General features: G+C 41.1%; 1 protein-coding gene across 1 annotated transcript in view; it reads right to left on the bottom strand.

The window, feature by feature from the left end:
- Positions 1–4,280: 4,280 nt before the first annotated feature.
- Positions 4,281–12,451, bottom strand: part of NUDT4 (nudix hydrolase 4) — a 36,779-nt gene continuing 28,608 nt past the window's right edge. Inside the window, exon 5 of the mRNA XM_066591521.1 lies at positions 4,281–12,072. Within this exon, the coding sequence (XP_066447618.1) occupies positions 11,870–12,072 (203 nt within the window). The 3' untranslated portion in view covers positions 4,281–11,869. The remainder of the gene's footprint in view (positions 12,073–12,451) is intronic.

Genomic DNA, 12,451 nt, shown 5'->3' with positions numbered 1-12,451 from the left:
AATTTAATTGTCTTTGCCTTCTGTAGTCACCTATATAAAAAGCTACAGATTGTAAGTATACAGGCAGGAGGAGGAGTTGTGATCTCCTCTATAACAACTGTGTGACATGAGCTCTGTGATCATCAGTAACTGTGACAGGACTGCCTGTATCCCCCTCTAGATTCAGGCAGTAGTAGATCCATGCAACAGCATTACACAAACTAAGAATCTGACTAGAAAATCATAACCCTCAAGTACATCTTGGTCACACTGAGATCGCATTACACTGAGGAAAGAGACTCGGAGCTTCTGCCAGAAATAACTAACCAAGGTAACACTAGTTCCCTTAAATATACACTGTGAAGATGGCTATGTAATGGTTAAAAAAAATCCCCAGAGTAGCCCTTTAATAACTTAAAATGCTCCAGCCAACCAGAAACAACTCTGCCAGATCATAGATATCAGATAGATTATTCCACTAGTATCTTGGGAAATGGCATGCATTGCTGCACTTGTACGCTGGTTATTACTTTAGAAAGTAAATTAGACAAGCCTAGAAAGTTTATAGCATTTCTTCGAATTGCTATATTCCCACGTTTTTTTTTTTTTTTTTTATTCTTTCATTTTTGTTTTTACTTCCCTCCCTCTTGTTCTCTTATAATATTCTCCTTTACAACATACTCATTCACAAAATTAGTCTATGCATAACGCATCACAAAACTAATATGGGTGAAGTACCGTGTTTCCCTGAAAATAGGACCATGTTTTATATTAATTTTTGCCCCAAAAGAGGCGCTAGATCTTTAATATATTTACCGAGCAGGCTCAGTCTCGTTCCCTTCCGCTGCTCTCCACAGCTCCAATGCACTTCCCATAGTCCTCAGCCACTTGTACATCACCACTTTCTGGTTATGGGATAAATTGCACCTCCAGGAAGCAATGGCTGCGATTGGTTTATGCAGCGCTGCATTGTTTCTTCCACCACTGTTCAGCCAATCAACAGCCATCACGTTGTAGAGGCAGTATTTATGAATTGTCTGCGTCGCGGCCAATCACAGCCATCAGATTGGCTAAGCAGCGATTGAAGAACCAAATCCCAGCCATCGCTTCCTGGAGGTGGGATTTATGAATCCCATAACTAGCAAGAGATGTTGTACAAGCAACTGAGGACTGCAGGAACCATGCTGACCCCTGGAGAACAGCAGGAGGGACCTGGACCAAGCCTGCTAGGTAATGCATTTTTTTTAATTTTTTTTTAACAATTTGTTCTTTATTGGATTTTCCTTGATAAGACATATACAGGGTAAACAACGAAACCGTTACATATTTGAAACATTTAGACAAGAAGATAGATCGAATGTCGTTCGATAAGGTAATGCATTTTTTTAATGCAGTGTAACTAGGGCTTATTTTCAGGGTAGGCCTTATATTTCAAGTCTATGGCTTATTTTTAGGGTGGGTTTTATTTTCGGGGAAACGGGGTATTAACATTTGAGCACGTGTCCAAAACATCAGATGGAGTTATTAGTATATGTAACATACATAGTATAAAATTACATGGTCGTATTCCATTAACAACATTTTGTTAAGGTTTCCTAAACTTTGCTTTAAAAAAATTTGAAAAAAATTGTTCAAACAGCAAAATGTTTTGGCCAGTGAAGCAGATTAATTATTGCACCGATTGCTAAGGGAGTGCTCCAAAAGGGGTAAAAATATAGATCTCTTCAGAAATCCACCATCACTCCATTGGTGATGCTACGGTTGTCCCCTACAGTAGTGATGGCATTAAGTATGGCTCACGACTCCTGAAGCCAGTAATTGGCTACATCTAGCATATAAACAGAGTAAGGAGGCTTTCTTTTTTTTTACACCTTTAAAACATCATAAATTCAGTGCAAACAAGGACAAGAAACTTGGTAGTTTTAATTAGTACAGAAAAATGCCTTGTTCTCCACTTCTGCAACATCTCTCTCCTGCACTGGATTGCTTCCCAGATGAAAATCTATATACAGAAATCCATATGCTGAAATCAGGTTACAGCTACAGCCCATCAAAGTCTATGCATAGAGGAGGGCACTGCTGGAGAAAAAGCACATAAAGATGCAGCATTTGGCGTTTTGTCTGACCCGGTTCTGCATTCATGGCTACACTGTTCATTATTGCTGTATAATGTCCTTCGTGCTGCTGCTTCTGTGGGTGTGCTTAAGAGTCAATATTGTGTTGCCTATCTCTGCAATCATAGCATCTAGTCTCTACACCCTGCTTGGAGGCGAGCTCTGTCACAAAAAGAAAAAAAAGGCAGAAATTGAGCCTATAGAACTAAAGGCTAAGTGTAATACTTCCAAACAATGCGGCATCCAAGTCATAATGGTCAGAAAATGGTATCCCTCTAACACACAGGGCAGATGTCACCCAGGAGGATATGTGCACTAACTAGATCAGTGTTCCCCAACTCCAGTCCTCAGGGACCGCCAACAGGTCATGTTTTCAGGATTTCCTCAGTCTTGCACAGGTGATGTAATTATTGTCGGTGCCTCAGACATTGCTACAGGTGTTCCTACTATAGGATATCCTGAAAACACGACCTGTTGGTGGTCCCTGAGGACTGGGGACCCCTGAATTAGAACACACTTATAGGCCACTTTCACAAGGCAGTTATTTCGGTCAATATTTGGTAAGCCAAAACCAAGAGGTGCTCCAAGACATGGAAGAGGTGAACATCTTTTTCCTTATAGATCCATTGTGTGTAGTTTGCTTCCACTCTTGGTTTTGGATTCCATATACTGATGCAAAATAATGACCAAAATACTGCTGTGTGAAAGGGGCTTTAAAAAGGGATTGCCCAAGTTATAGATCCTGTGCAATCGCCATGCACTAACATAACTAATAGGGAAGACCTGGAGCAGCGGCGGCGCTGGACACGGGAGAAGGGAACATAAACCTAACACATCACATTTACAGGCGCTGCAGCCAATGATAGAACGTTATTACCTGCAGTGTCTGTGGTGTCCCATAAACTGGGCAGGATTGCAGCCAGTAGACACCGGAGCGGAGGACGAAGAAGGGGCAATGGGACACAGCAGGAGCTGGGAGAGGGGAGTATAAGCCCATCTGTTATGTTAGTGCATAGTGATTGCATTTTGCACAGTATATATTATTCAGACAACCCTTTTAAGTCTATGGCCCACCAGTAAACCAAGCAGGTGAGTGCCCCTAGGTGCATTGCAGCAGCTCGTCAGTCTGTTCCTAAAGGAAAAAAAAAATTATATATTATATAATTTGATACCAGTATAATTTTTGTAAGTAGTTACACAAATATAAGTAATGAAAGCTGTCCTACGTCTGGTCTTTGTAGGTCTTATTCACATAGTTAAGAAGAAAACTCAATCTGCACTAATCATGGAGTAGCTACAGGACACACATATAAAAGTGAAAAGACTTCTACACTGCTTCTATTTGTACCCAATCCTGGTTAAGACCTTATGAGAGTTTAAAAAACAAACCCCATCCCATGCAGCAGAACAAGGATCCTCCATGATGGACCTATAGGCAATGCAAGGTATCTCTGGGAGGTATTGTATTCTTTCTTCAAGAAAAAAAAAAAAAAAAACGTCTAGGGGAGAAGCATGGAATTTTTTATTATTTTTTTAATTCAGATTTGGAGGCACAGTACGGATCTCTAGCATGCTATGGGCACATTATCTGTGCGACAAAGGTCTGTAAAGGTAATTTCACAGGCTGTTTATTTTTCATGGATTTTTGACCCAGAGCCAGAAGTGAATTCAAACAGAAATAGGAAATACAAAGAATGTACTTCTGCTTGCTGCTGGATCCACTTCTTGCTTTGGCTTTAAAACAAAAAAACCGCCTGAAAAAGCTGCTGCAAAAACCAAACTACAGCTTTCTTCCAAAAAAAACGTGTGTAAAACCAGAATAAGGGTACGTTCACACGTATCAGATTTTGGTGTGGATCCGCATACACAAAAAATATATAGTGTAGTGCAGTTTTTGACATGGATCCATAGCAGATTTCAACATTTCAATTGAAGTCTGCTGCTGATCCGCACCAATTCCACTAGGAATGTGAAGACCTCAATCTGCAGCCCGTGAGGGCCTCCAACTACAAGAATAGTCAGATCATGTATGATAAAAACACTGGACGTTACCTGTGATGGCTCCATATCTGCCACGGATTACCAGCAAGAATCTCGTGCTACTGGTACGAAATGGTAACAACGTGGCTGCGCTGCAATCCGGAGTATCAATAGAATGAAACCTACCCTTTAATTAAACAAACTGCATTGCAAGCCAGGAATCATTTTTATTAATTAGTCCTCGTCTATAAAAAGACAAAAAAGTCAAAAAAAGCACCATTAACATTTCATACACAAACACTTACACTCATCTTTAGAAAATCACAAATGGTTGTTTTGTGCATCTTTCTTTTCAAATGCAGTCAGTAAGCCACATTCAATGCTACCACTACAGCCAGCCTAGGTCATTCAAAGCTCACACAAGAAATCACAGTAAAACAAACCTATCTGGCTCAAAGAGAACATGATGCTTATGAACAAAAGTGACCGGGCGTCTGTGACCAATTTTCATTATTTAAATGGCTGATTTTAATAAACTAATACGCTGAATAACATTTGATTGTTCCACTAAAAACAAAAAATATATATACAGCCCATTTCTGTATACTGAAAAATTTGTACAATAGACATGGGTTACTGAAGTATATATACATGTTCCCATGTGCTATATGTTATACCTATAAAACGGCAATGTATGCAACAGGCATTTCACATTTTATTCCTTTTAGATTTCGTCATTTACTACAATTATATCGTTTCGAGAATACCCCTAACAGTACAATATCTAGGGTACCCCTCGATATGCCATTCACATATGACAAGGTATTACCAAACTCCATCCAAATAGATTATACTGCACAATAAAGCATTCTGGTCTCCCCCATAAACCCATAAAATAGGAGAGAGCTATCCAGTTCAAGGGAAAAACCGCCATGCAGACATCTCTGAAGCATAAAGTATACTTCTACCCATCATGTCGGCCATTTTTTTTCTCGTTGTGGTTATTCTGTTGAGAGACCAGAACCATAGCTTTAGTAGGCTACCTATCTGATGGAGATGATCTTAACAAGCGCTACCCAAATTTTACCTACCAAAATTAGGTGGTGGAATTCATCCAGTACTTTGGCAACCAAACTGGCATCGTAAGACCATTCTGCAAAATGGGCACCACATTTACATATTTTGTGACGGTGCAATGGGAAAGATTCCAAAATGTCTAGGTAAAGGTTTTCTACAGAAAGAAACGACTTACACAGGCTGTTCGTCAGAGGATATGTTCTTAAATTGCATAGAGGTTGCGTGCGTTCAGTAACTGTTGTAGGATTTTGGCACAAATTAATAGCCAGAGATTGAATGGCATACATTATACCCAACTAAAATGAAGCGTAAAGGCCATCAACTCAAGGTTGAGGACCGACATCAATACTGTACATATTACTTTACATTTGTCAAATACATTTTGTATCTGTTACAAAAACACCATGCAGCAAAATCTCTAAGAATACAGTGACACAAGCGGATCCACTTTCCTTCTTACAGAAGAGCTCCGAACCAAAAGATGTAACCATTTAACCTTTAGTCCACAAATTTATGTAGGATGCAATGGGATGTGTAGAATGTGTATCACCAGGGCCAATATGCACTCATGTCAGCATTCCACATGTGAACCTTTTCCATAGCTTTACTGAACACCTTTACGGTAAGGACTGCAGCACGTACGCTTTGATATCATGCCATGCTACCTCTGCCCTTGTAAGGTTGGGAAAAAGTGGTTTCACGTGCCTTAGAAGAATTTATTCCAAAAAGCAAAAGACTGGCATGGTAGGTCTACATTAAAAAGGGTGGTATACCAAAAATCGCCTTTCTTAAATTGGATATCATTTATGTAAACTCTAAGCCAGAAGAAGGATTCTTTTAGGTTGTAGCCTGCATGTGTAAATATTAGGCTTTGTTCACATCTGCGTCAGGGTATTTTGTTTTCTTGTTCCGTCATGACAGCAGATACATATCCATCATGACTAATTGTGCCTGATGGACCCTCAATCACTATAGTAGGGTCTGGGTGGCTCCCATCATGCTGCCAAGCATTTTACCAGATCTACAGAGGCTCCAACGCATAAAGCCTTATATGAACACATTCGTTAGGGCAAGATGACTGCTCTTTCATCATGGGGCCCAAATTCTGAACAGAGCAGGTCAACAATGGTCAGATGTCCACCCGTTACTCCCTTCTGATGTCCCATTTTAATACAGGTCCTAAACACCTGGCTGTTTATAAGGGATCTACAGCTCCAATGGTCTATTTGGGTATACGGACTTGTGGCAGATTTGTTGTAAAATTTCTGCGTCTGAAACCTATTTCATTAATTAAATGGGTTCTGTATCAAGCACCATTCACAAATGAACAGGCTAGTCCCAGAAATGTCTCCAACACCTCTAGCATATATCCTTAGTAGGCATGCCTTCCAATCAGAACACTCTGCAAGAAGCCTCATCATTCTGTAAGGATTTCCAACAATTATGTGCATCCAGGATTTGATAAAATACTACATTTCTAAGTTCATTAAGGGCTGGTGCAAATATGTAGAAAACTGAACTATGTGGCTGAGGTTTGTGTTCCAGCAAAGACTATAGAAAAACACACGAGAAACTAATGCCTAGAACTGATTTTTGATCAATGTGTGGCCAGGCCAAGTTTGTGAGATACTAGTATGCAGCTCGTGTACATCAGGTGCCACATATAGCATTACGAAGGCAAAAGTAGTGAAAGCCCTTTCCGTATGACGGTTGTAATCACACACCCTACAAAAAGGTTAACTCCACTCGTTAGTGTAGAGAGGCGAAGGGAGATGTTAGACTAATGTTATACAGGCAAATCATCACTACACGAGAACGTCTCACAGTTGTGCGGCTCAGTACATGGTGGGACATTAGATCAAGTTGCAGAACTGATGGGGCAATCCACTATACTGTCTGGTCATCTGGCCACAGGCAGGAGGACATCACTGGCAAAGTGGTCTATATGATACATTGTATGTGATGAATTACATGTCATGCACTCTATTTACAGCATTGTTTGAGCCCTGTGACATAACCTAAACAACGGAACATTTTAAGCAAAGGGGACCCATTTATCCAAGTATCCTTCAAGGAAAACAATGGCCAGAAATGAATTCAGCTTTTGTTACAACATTTAGCGGTATAGCCCTCACTGAAACCTTACTACCCTCAAGTACCTGATTGCAAGGATTGCCGCATTCACTATTGAACTGCGGCATTGATCTCTACCCCTAGGCTCAAGAGTTGTTGATCCAGGGATTATTCCAATTGCCAGATTCGAGTCTGGAAGGAACTTTTCCCCTTAGGCCTCATGTCCACAGGCACAATTGAATTGTGGAATCTGCGTGGGTCACCCGCAGTTTATTATGCTGATAGAATATCATTGGGCATCAGCAGGTATTTAAATACCTCATTGGTTTTTTTTTCCCCCAGCATGCGGATCGTGAGAAAAAAAGCGCAGCATGCTCCATTTTTCTGCAGATCCCACAGGCACGGCTTCCATTGAAGTCAATGGAAGCTGTCCAATACGCAGCACGCCCGCAGCTGACACAGCGAATGTGCCGCGGATCCGCAGGAAAGCAGGAGATTTTTTTTAAAAACCACAAATCACAGCGCATGTGAGCATGCCCAGTGCATCCTCTGTGCAGAAGAAAGAAGATCCAGCTGCGACAGAGGAAACCCACGCCGCGTCTTTTTTGCCTCATGTCTGCAGGCACAGGTAGAACGCGCTGTGGGATTCAACAATCAAGATCTGCGCACGCCTGTAGACATAAGGTCTTAAATGGGGAAATTTGGCTTCTACCTCATTGGAGGTTTTTCGCCTTCCTCTGGGATTAACATTGGGTGGGGTGTGGGGTGGGGGTAAAGGGGAGGTTGGAAATAGGTTTAACTGGATTCATACACTTTTTTCAGCCTTACATACTATGTTGCAAAACTACAACTCTTTGTAAATCCTGACAGCTGCAGTCTGTCAGGGAGTGCGAGAAGTTAATAGTTTTGCAACAGCTGGAGCGTCACTGCATGGAGACCACCCTATGAGAGGATCTAATGCAGATTCTCAAAGTCAGTGAGGACGGGTGCGAGTTTATACCACTGCAATATTAGAACACAAACAGACCCCCTTTTTAGAGGAATATTTGTATACTGCTAAGAAAAACGCCAACGCAAGAAGTTGAATATCATGTCCTAAATAGGTTCTGTTAAAGGGCACAACTTGACTAAATGAAGGATTTCACCCCATCATTTTAGGCCTCGTGTCCACGGACGAGTCAGATTCCACATGCGGGAGACCACGGCAGAAGTGTCCACGCATACCTGCCATTATGTTTCTTCATCAGCACTGTGAATAATCCACACAGCTCTCCCCGTGGCCCGTCCGCAATGTCAATCGCAGATCGGATGGCTCCCACTGACTTCAACCGCAGTAAAATGGAGCATGCTGCGATTCTTCATCAATGAGTGAAAACTGCTGTTGGTTTCCACTAGTGTCCATGAAGAATCATTTTACCTTCGCATGCTATGGAGGGTTATTGCTGCGGACTCCCGCTCTGGATTCCACACCAATAATCCACCAGTGGACATGAGGCCTTAAAGCCAGTGATCCATAAGCAAAAAGTCTTTTTGCACAATATATAAAAGTGATGCCCGGCCATGGTGCTGTTGACTGCACTTTCATTTGAGGATCTGCCCTAGTGACATTTCCTCTGTAAAGGGGTTTTGCGGGACTAATCTAATGACCCAGCCCTGGGATAGGCCATGAACATTTCATTGGGGAGTGTCTGTCCCTTAAGACTCCTGTAAATCAGCTGACTGAAGTGACAGCAGCGCTTAGGTGAGCGCCATTGTGGTCCATACCAGTTACAGCACCATACATTGTACTGCAACTGTGCCTGCTATAGCAGCTCAATCCCCATTCACTTGAATAAGACCGAGATGCTCTTAGGTCATGTGACTGCTGTGACGTAGTACGCCTGACCACAGCCCCTTCAACAGCTGATTGTCTGAGGATGCAAGTGGCAGATCCCGGCCAATCATCTATTGATGACCTATCCTGAGGATAGTTCATCAATAGTTTAGTCCTAAAAACCCTTTCAATAATTCGCAATGTGCAATGAGCCGGCTAGAGGGTAGAAAGAGCGGTTAAAAACTGAAAAGAAAAAAAAAGGTACTGTAAATATGCATGGTACAAACATTACTCTTAAAAGTATAAAGGCAATCACATGGCACAGGTACATTAAACTAACAGAACAATTGTGGCACCATCCTTTCTTTAACAAAAAGTGTAACAGCACTCACAATTATTTTAATTTATAGCAGCATTTTACACAGTTTGTGTTAAAAAAAAAAAAGTTGAAGAAAACAACATTGAGTAACAAAATGCTTAAATTACAACAATCCTTTGTGCACTCACTGTAAATTCACCGGTTTGATTATTTACAAAAAAGATGGAATATGCTAATGCAAGAAGCAAAAATTACAACTTATCTACAGATCCTTTAATTACAGCTAGGGGGCAATGTGTTGAGGAAAATATCCCATATGCTAGGTATTACCCTACTATGAGGGAAGTGCCTTACTAATGGAGCATCTAACATTATAAAAACTGTGAAGTCAACAATTGCATTTGCAGTAGGAGAAAAAAAAATAAAGGGGGCCACAATACTGAGCACATACAATAGGTGTCTGGCGTGGACCGTGTGCGGAGAGAGAGACCAATGACAAGTTTTCAAGGTGTTACGTTTTAGGAGCCAATAACGGATGAGACTAATAACCTAACTAGGGAGGTCGAAATTAAAAGCTAAATTTTCCTTTAATGCAGTAAAAGACGTGTAAAACACAGATAGCCCCAGAAAAAACAAAACACATTAATGGCAGACTGCGATTTGAACAAGATGCTTCTTAAGACATCCCGATCAATGCATGTTGATGTGAAATCTCAAAAAGTTCAGAATTGTATGTACAGCTCTGTGGTATTAAACCTGAGAAATTGCTTGCCTTCTGTGTCTCTGTGACTAGGAGGCACATTTACATATCCAACATCAACACCGCAGGCACCACTTAGGTCGAACCGGTTAAAAGAAAGGCTTGGTATTGCCACTTCAAGTTGAAGTTACCATGCAGAAGAGGAAAAAAAAAAAAAAAAAAAAAAAGCTGTGTGTCCCTGATTATCAGTCTACCGGTGCATTAAAAGGCCAAAATGACAATTTCTTTGGCAGCCAAGGCTAATGCATCAATGGCTCGTGGATCGATGTTTGTAGCAATACGGCTTTACATTTATTCAGCTACATTCCATCTTTAAGACCTTCCCATAGAGAATCCTGTTCTTTGTAAGATTTACAAACGGTAAAAAGTCAGACAAGAATTGCAACAGATGACGGGGAAGGCAATGTCATTCATAAGCTGGCTACAGACATTTTTATCATCTGAAATGCTGCCAGTCAGCAAAGAAAAAAATGGCCAAATACACCCTTTCCTCCCAAATATACGTTTGGCTCTGTGGCAGATACCTATAGCACTGTTTTTCTTGGGGAAAATACGTTAGTTTTTGAGACCGATGTGAGGCAACCCGCTTGGATATTGAGAGTCTTGTGGACACTCACGGTCGGGTATATTAGAACGATCGCTTTCTACGTTTCTCCTCTTAGACCACCTTCATCGGTAGGGTGGAAGTACCAACCAGATCTCACTGCACCTTTACCATTTAGGGTTGTCCACACAGCATTATGCATCTGGACTGCTCACCATTACTAAATTGCCTTTAAACTACAGGTTTGCTATCAGAGGGAAGAAATGTCCTAAGCTGTAGATTTCAGAAGTCAGGCTTTTCTTTTTTACTGGCCAGTCAACTTCTGCACATGCCAATAGGAAACAATTGAAAGTTAGCCTCCATTTGTAATTTTCTCTAAGCCCTGGCTCCTGGAATTTGCAAAACCCTAAAAGCCAAATAAATAGATTCAGTCTATGGTTACAGTTCTACATATCAAGGCCAATTAAAGAAACTGACCAGAAGCAAGACAATTTGCAGACCCCACAAGCAGAACGTGTGAGTTGAGAGGCAACAAAAGACGGGGAAGAAATAAAGACTGTATGAATATATTTAGTAGTAATGGTACCAGGTTTAAAAAAGGCAGACTAGGTTTGAAATCCACCTGCACCTAAATTTAGTGGCCTGAAGGACACATGTCAAACCTACACAAACCAATACCCAAGTGATATCAAAAATACTAAACCTCAGCCAGTCTTCTGCAGTGTGGCGTAGCCAGTAATGTAATAGCAGCCCTCTTTAAAGCTGAAGAGACCAAAAAAAAAGGATTGAACTAGTTTTACTCTGCAGGATTGCCCTCATTTGGTATTGAACCTTAAACACAGTACACCAAAGGCCCACCTTGCATCCAGCGGTAGTTAAAGCCCTTACAGAAAGAAAGCAGTAGGAAAAGAACGCCATAGTGCGGCAAAGAAGCCATATTAATAATCATGTGGATAAACGTAAGACCAGAAAAAAATGGCCATGTAAGGCATCTAAAAAAAAAAAAAAAAAAACAAAGAAAAAAAAAAATCTTCCTATGGCTTTTATCTGTTGAATGCTATTTTACATGATAAAAACAAAAAAAATAAACAAAAATGGTTTTAGCACATTTTGCAAGAGAATCCAGGTCTAAATATTAGGATGTCCGCATGAGAACACAAAAGGCCATTCTTCCCACTGAATCAGCAAGTCGCCTTGTAAAGTGCAGAGTTTATCTCACTGTTGACGGCAAGCCAGAAGTCTGTGCAGAGGTTACATATAAAGAACTGTTGTCCGATAATGGTGGGCCTACAGAATTTCCATTAGTTGGGGAGCATCCCAATTTCAGTTTTTCCAAATATTCTGCGTGAACTGGCTTGTGGCACTGCAGGACCTTCAGGGCATCTTCAACTTTAAACCACTCTCTCTTTCTTCCTAAAATAAGAGGGAGAAAAACAACAACATTTAAGTCTAAACCCCAATTCCAGCCTGGATACAGTCTGACTAAAGACAATGTGAATGCAACAGATCAGCAGCATTTATCCATTTTATTATTATAGAAATATAGGGGCAACAGATGGTACGGGACTAGAGTAGCTAGACAGAGCGACAGATATAGCTGCACGGTTACAGTAAATTGCTGTTCAAGTTAGGCTGCTTTCACATCTAAATTGGGGATTCCGCTTTCCTGCTCCGCTTGGGGAGCAGGAAAGGGGAATCCCTGTGGCCAACCTGTTCCCACTGACTATAATGGGGTCCACCCACTTTCCGCCCAGCTGCTTGGTTTTGGGATGGATCTGCAATGGAAGCTCCG

Source organism: Eleutherodactylus coqui, chromosome 2, assembly GCF_035609145.1.
Source record: "Eleutherodactylus coqui strain aEleCoq1 chromosome 2, aEleCoq1.hap1, whole genome shotgun sequence".
Classification (NCBI taxonomy): Eukaryota; Metazoa; Chordata; class Amphibia; order Anura; family Eleutherodactylidae; genus Eleutherodactylus; species Eleutherodactylus coqui.
The sequence above is the reverse complement of the archived record's forward strand: the minus strand, read 5'-3'. Positions and strand labels throughout refer to the sequence as shown.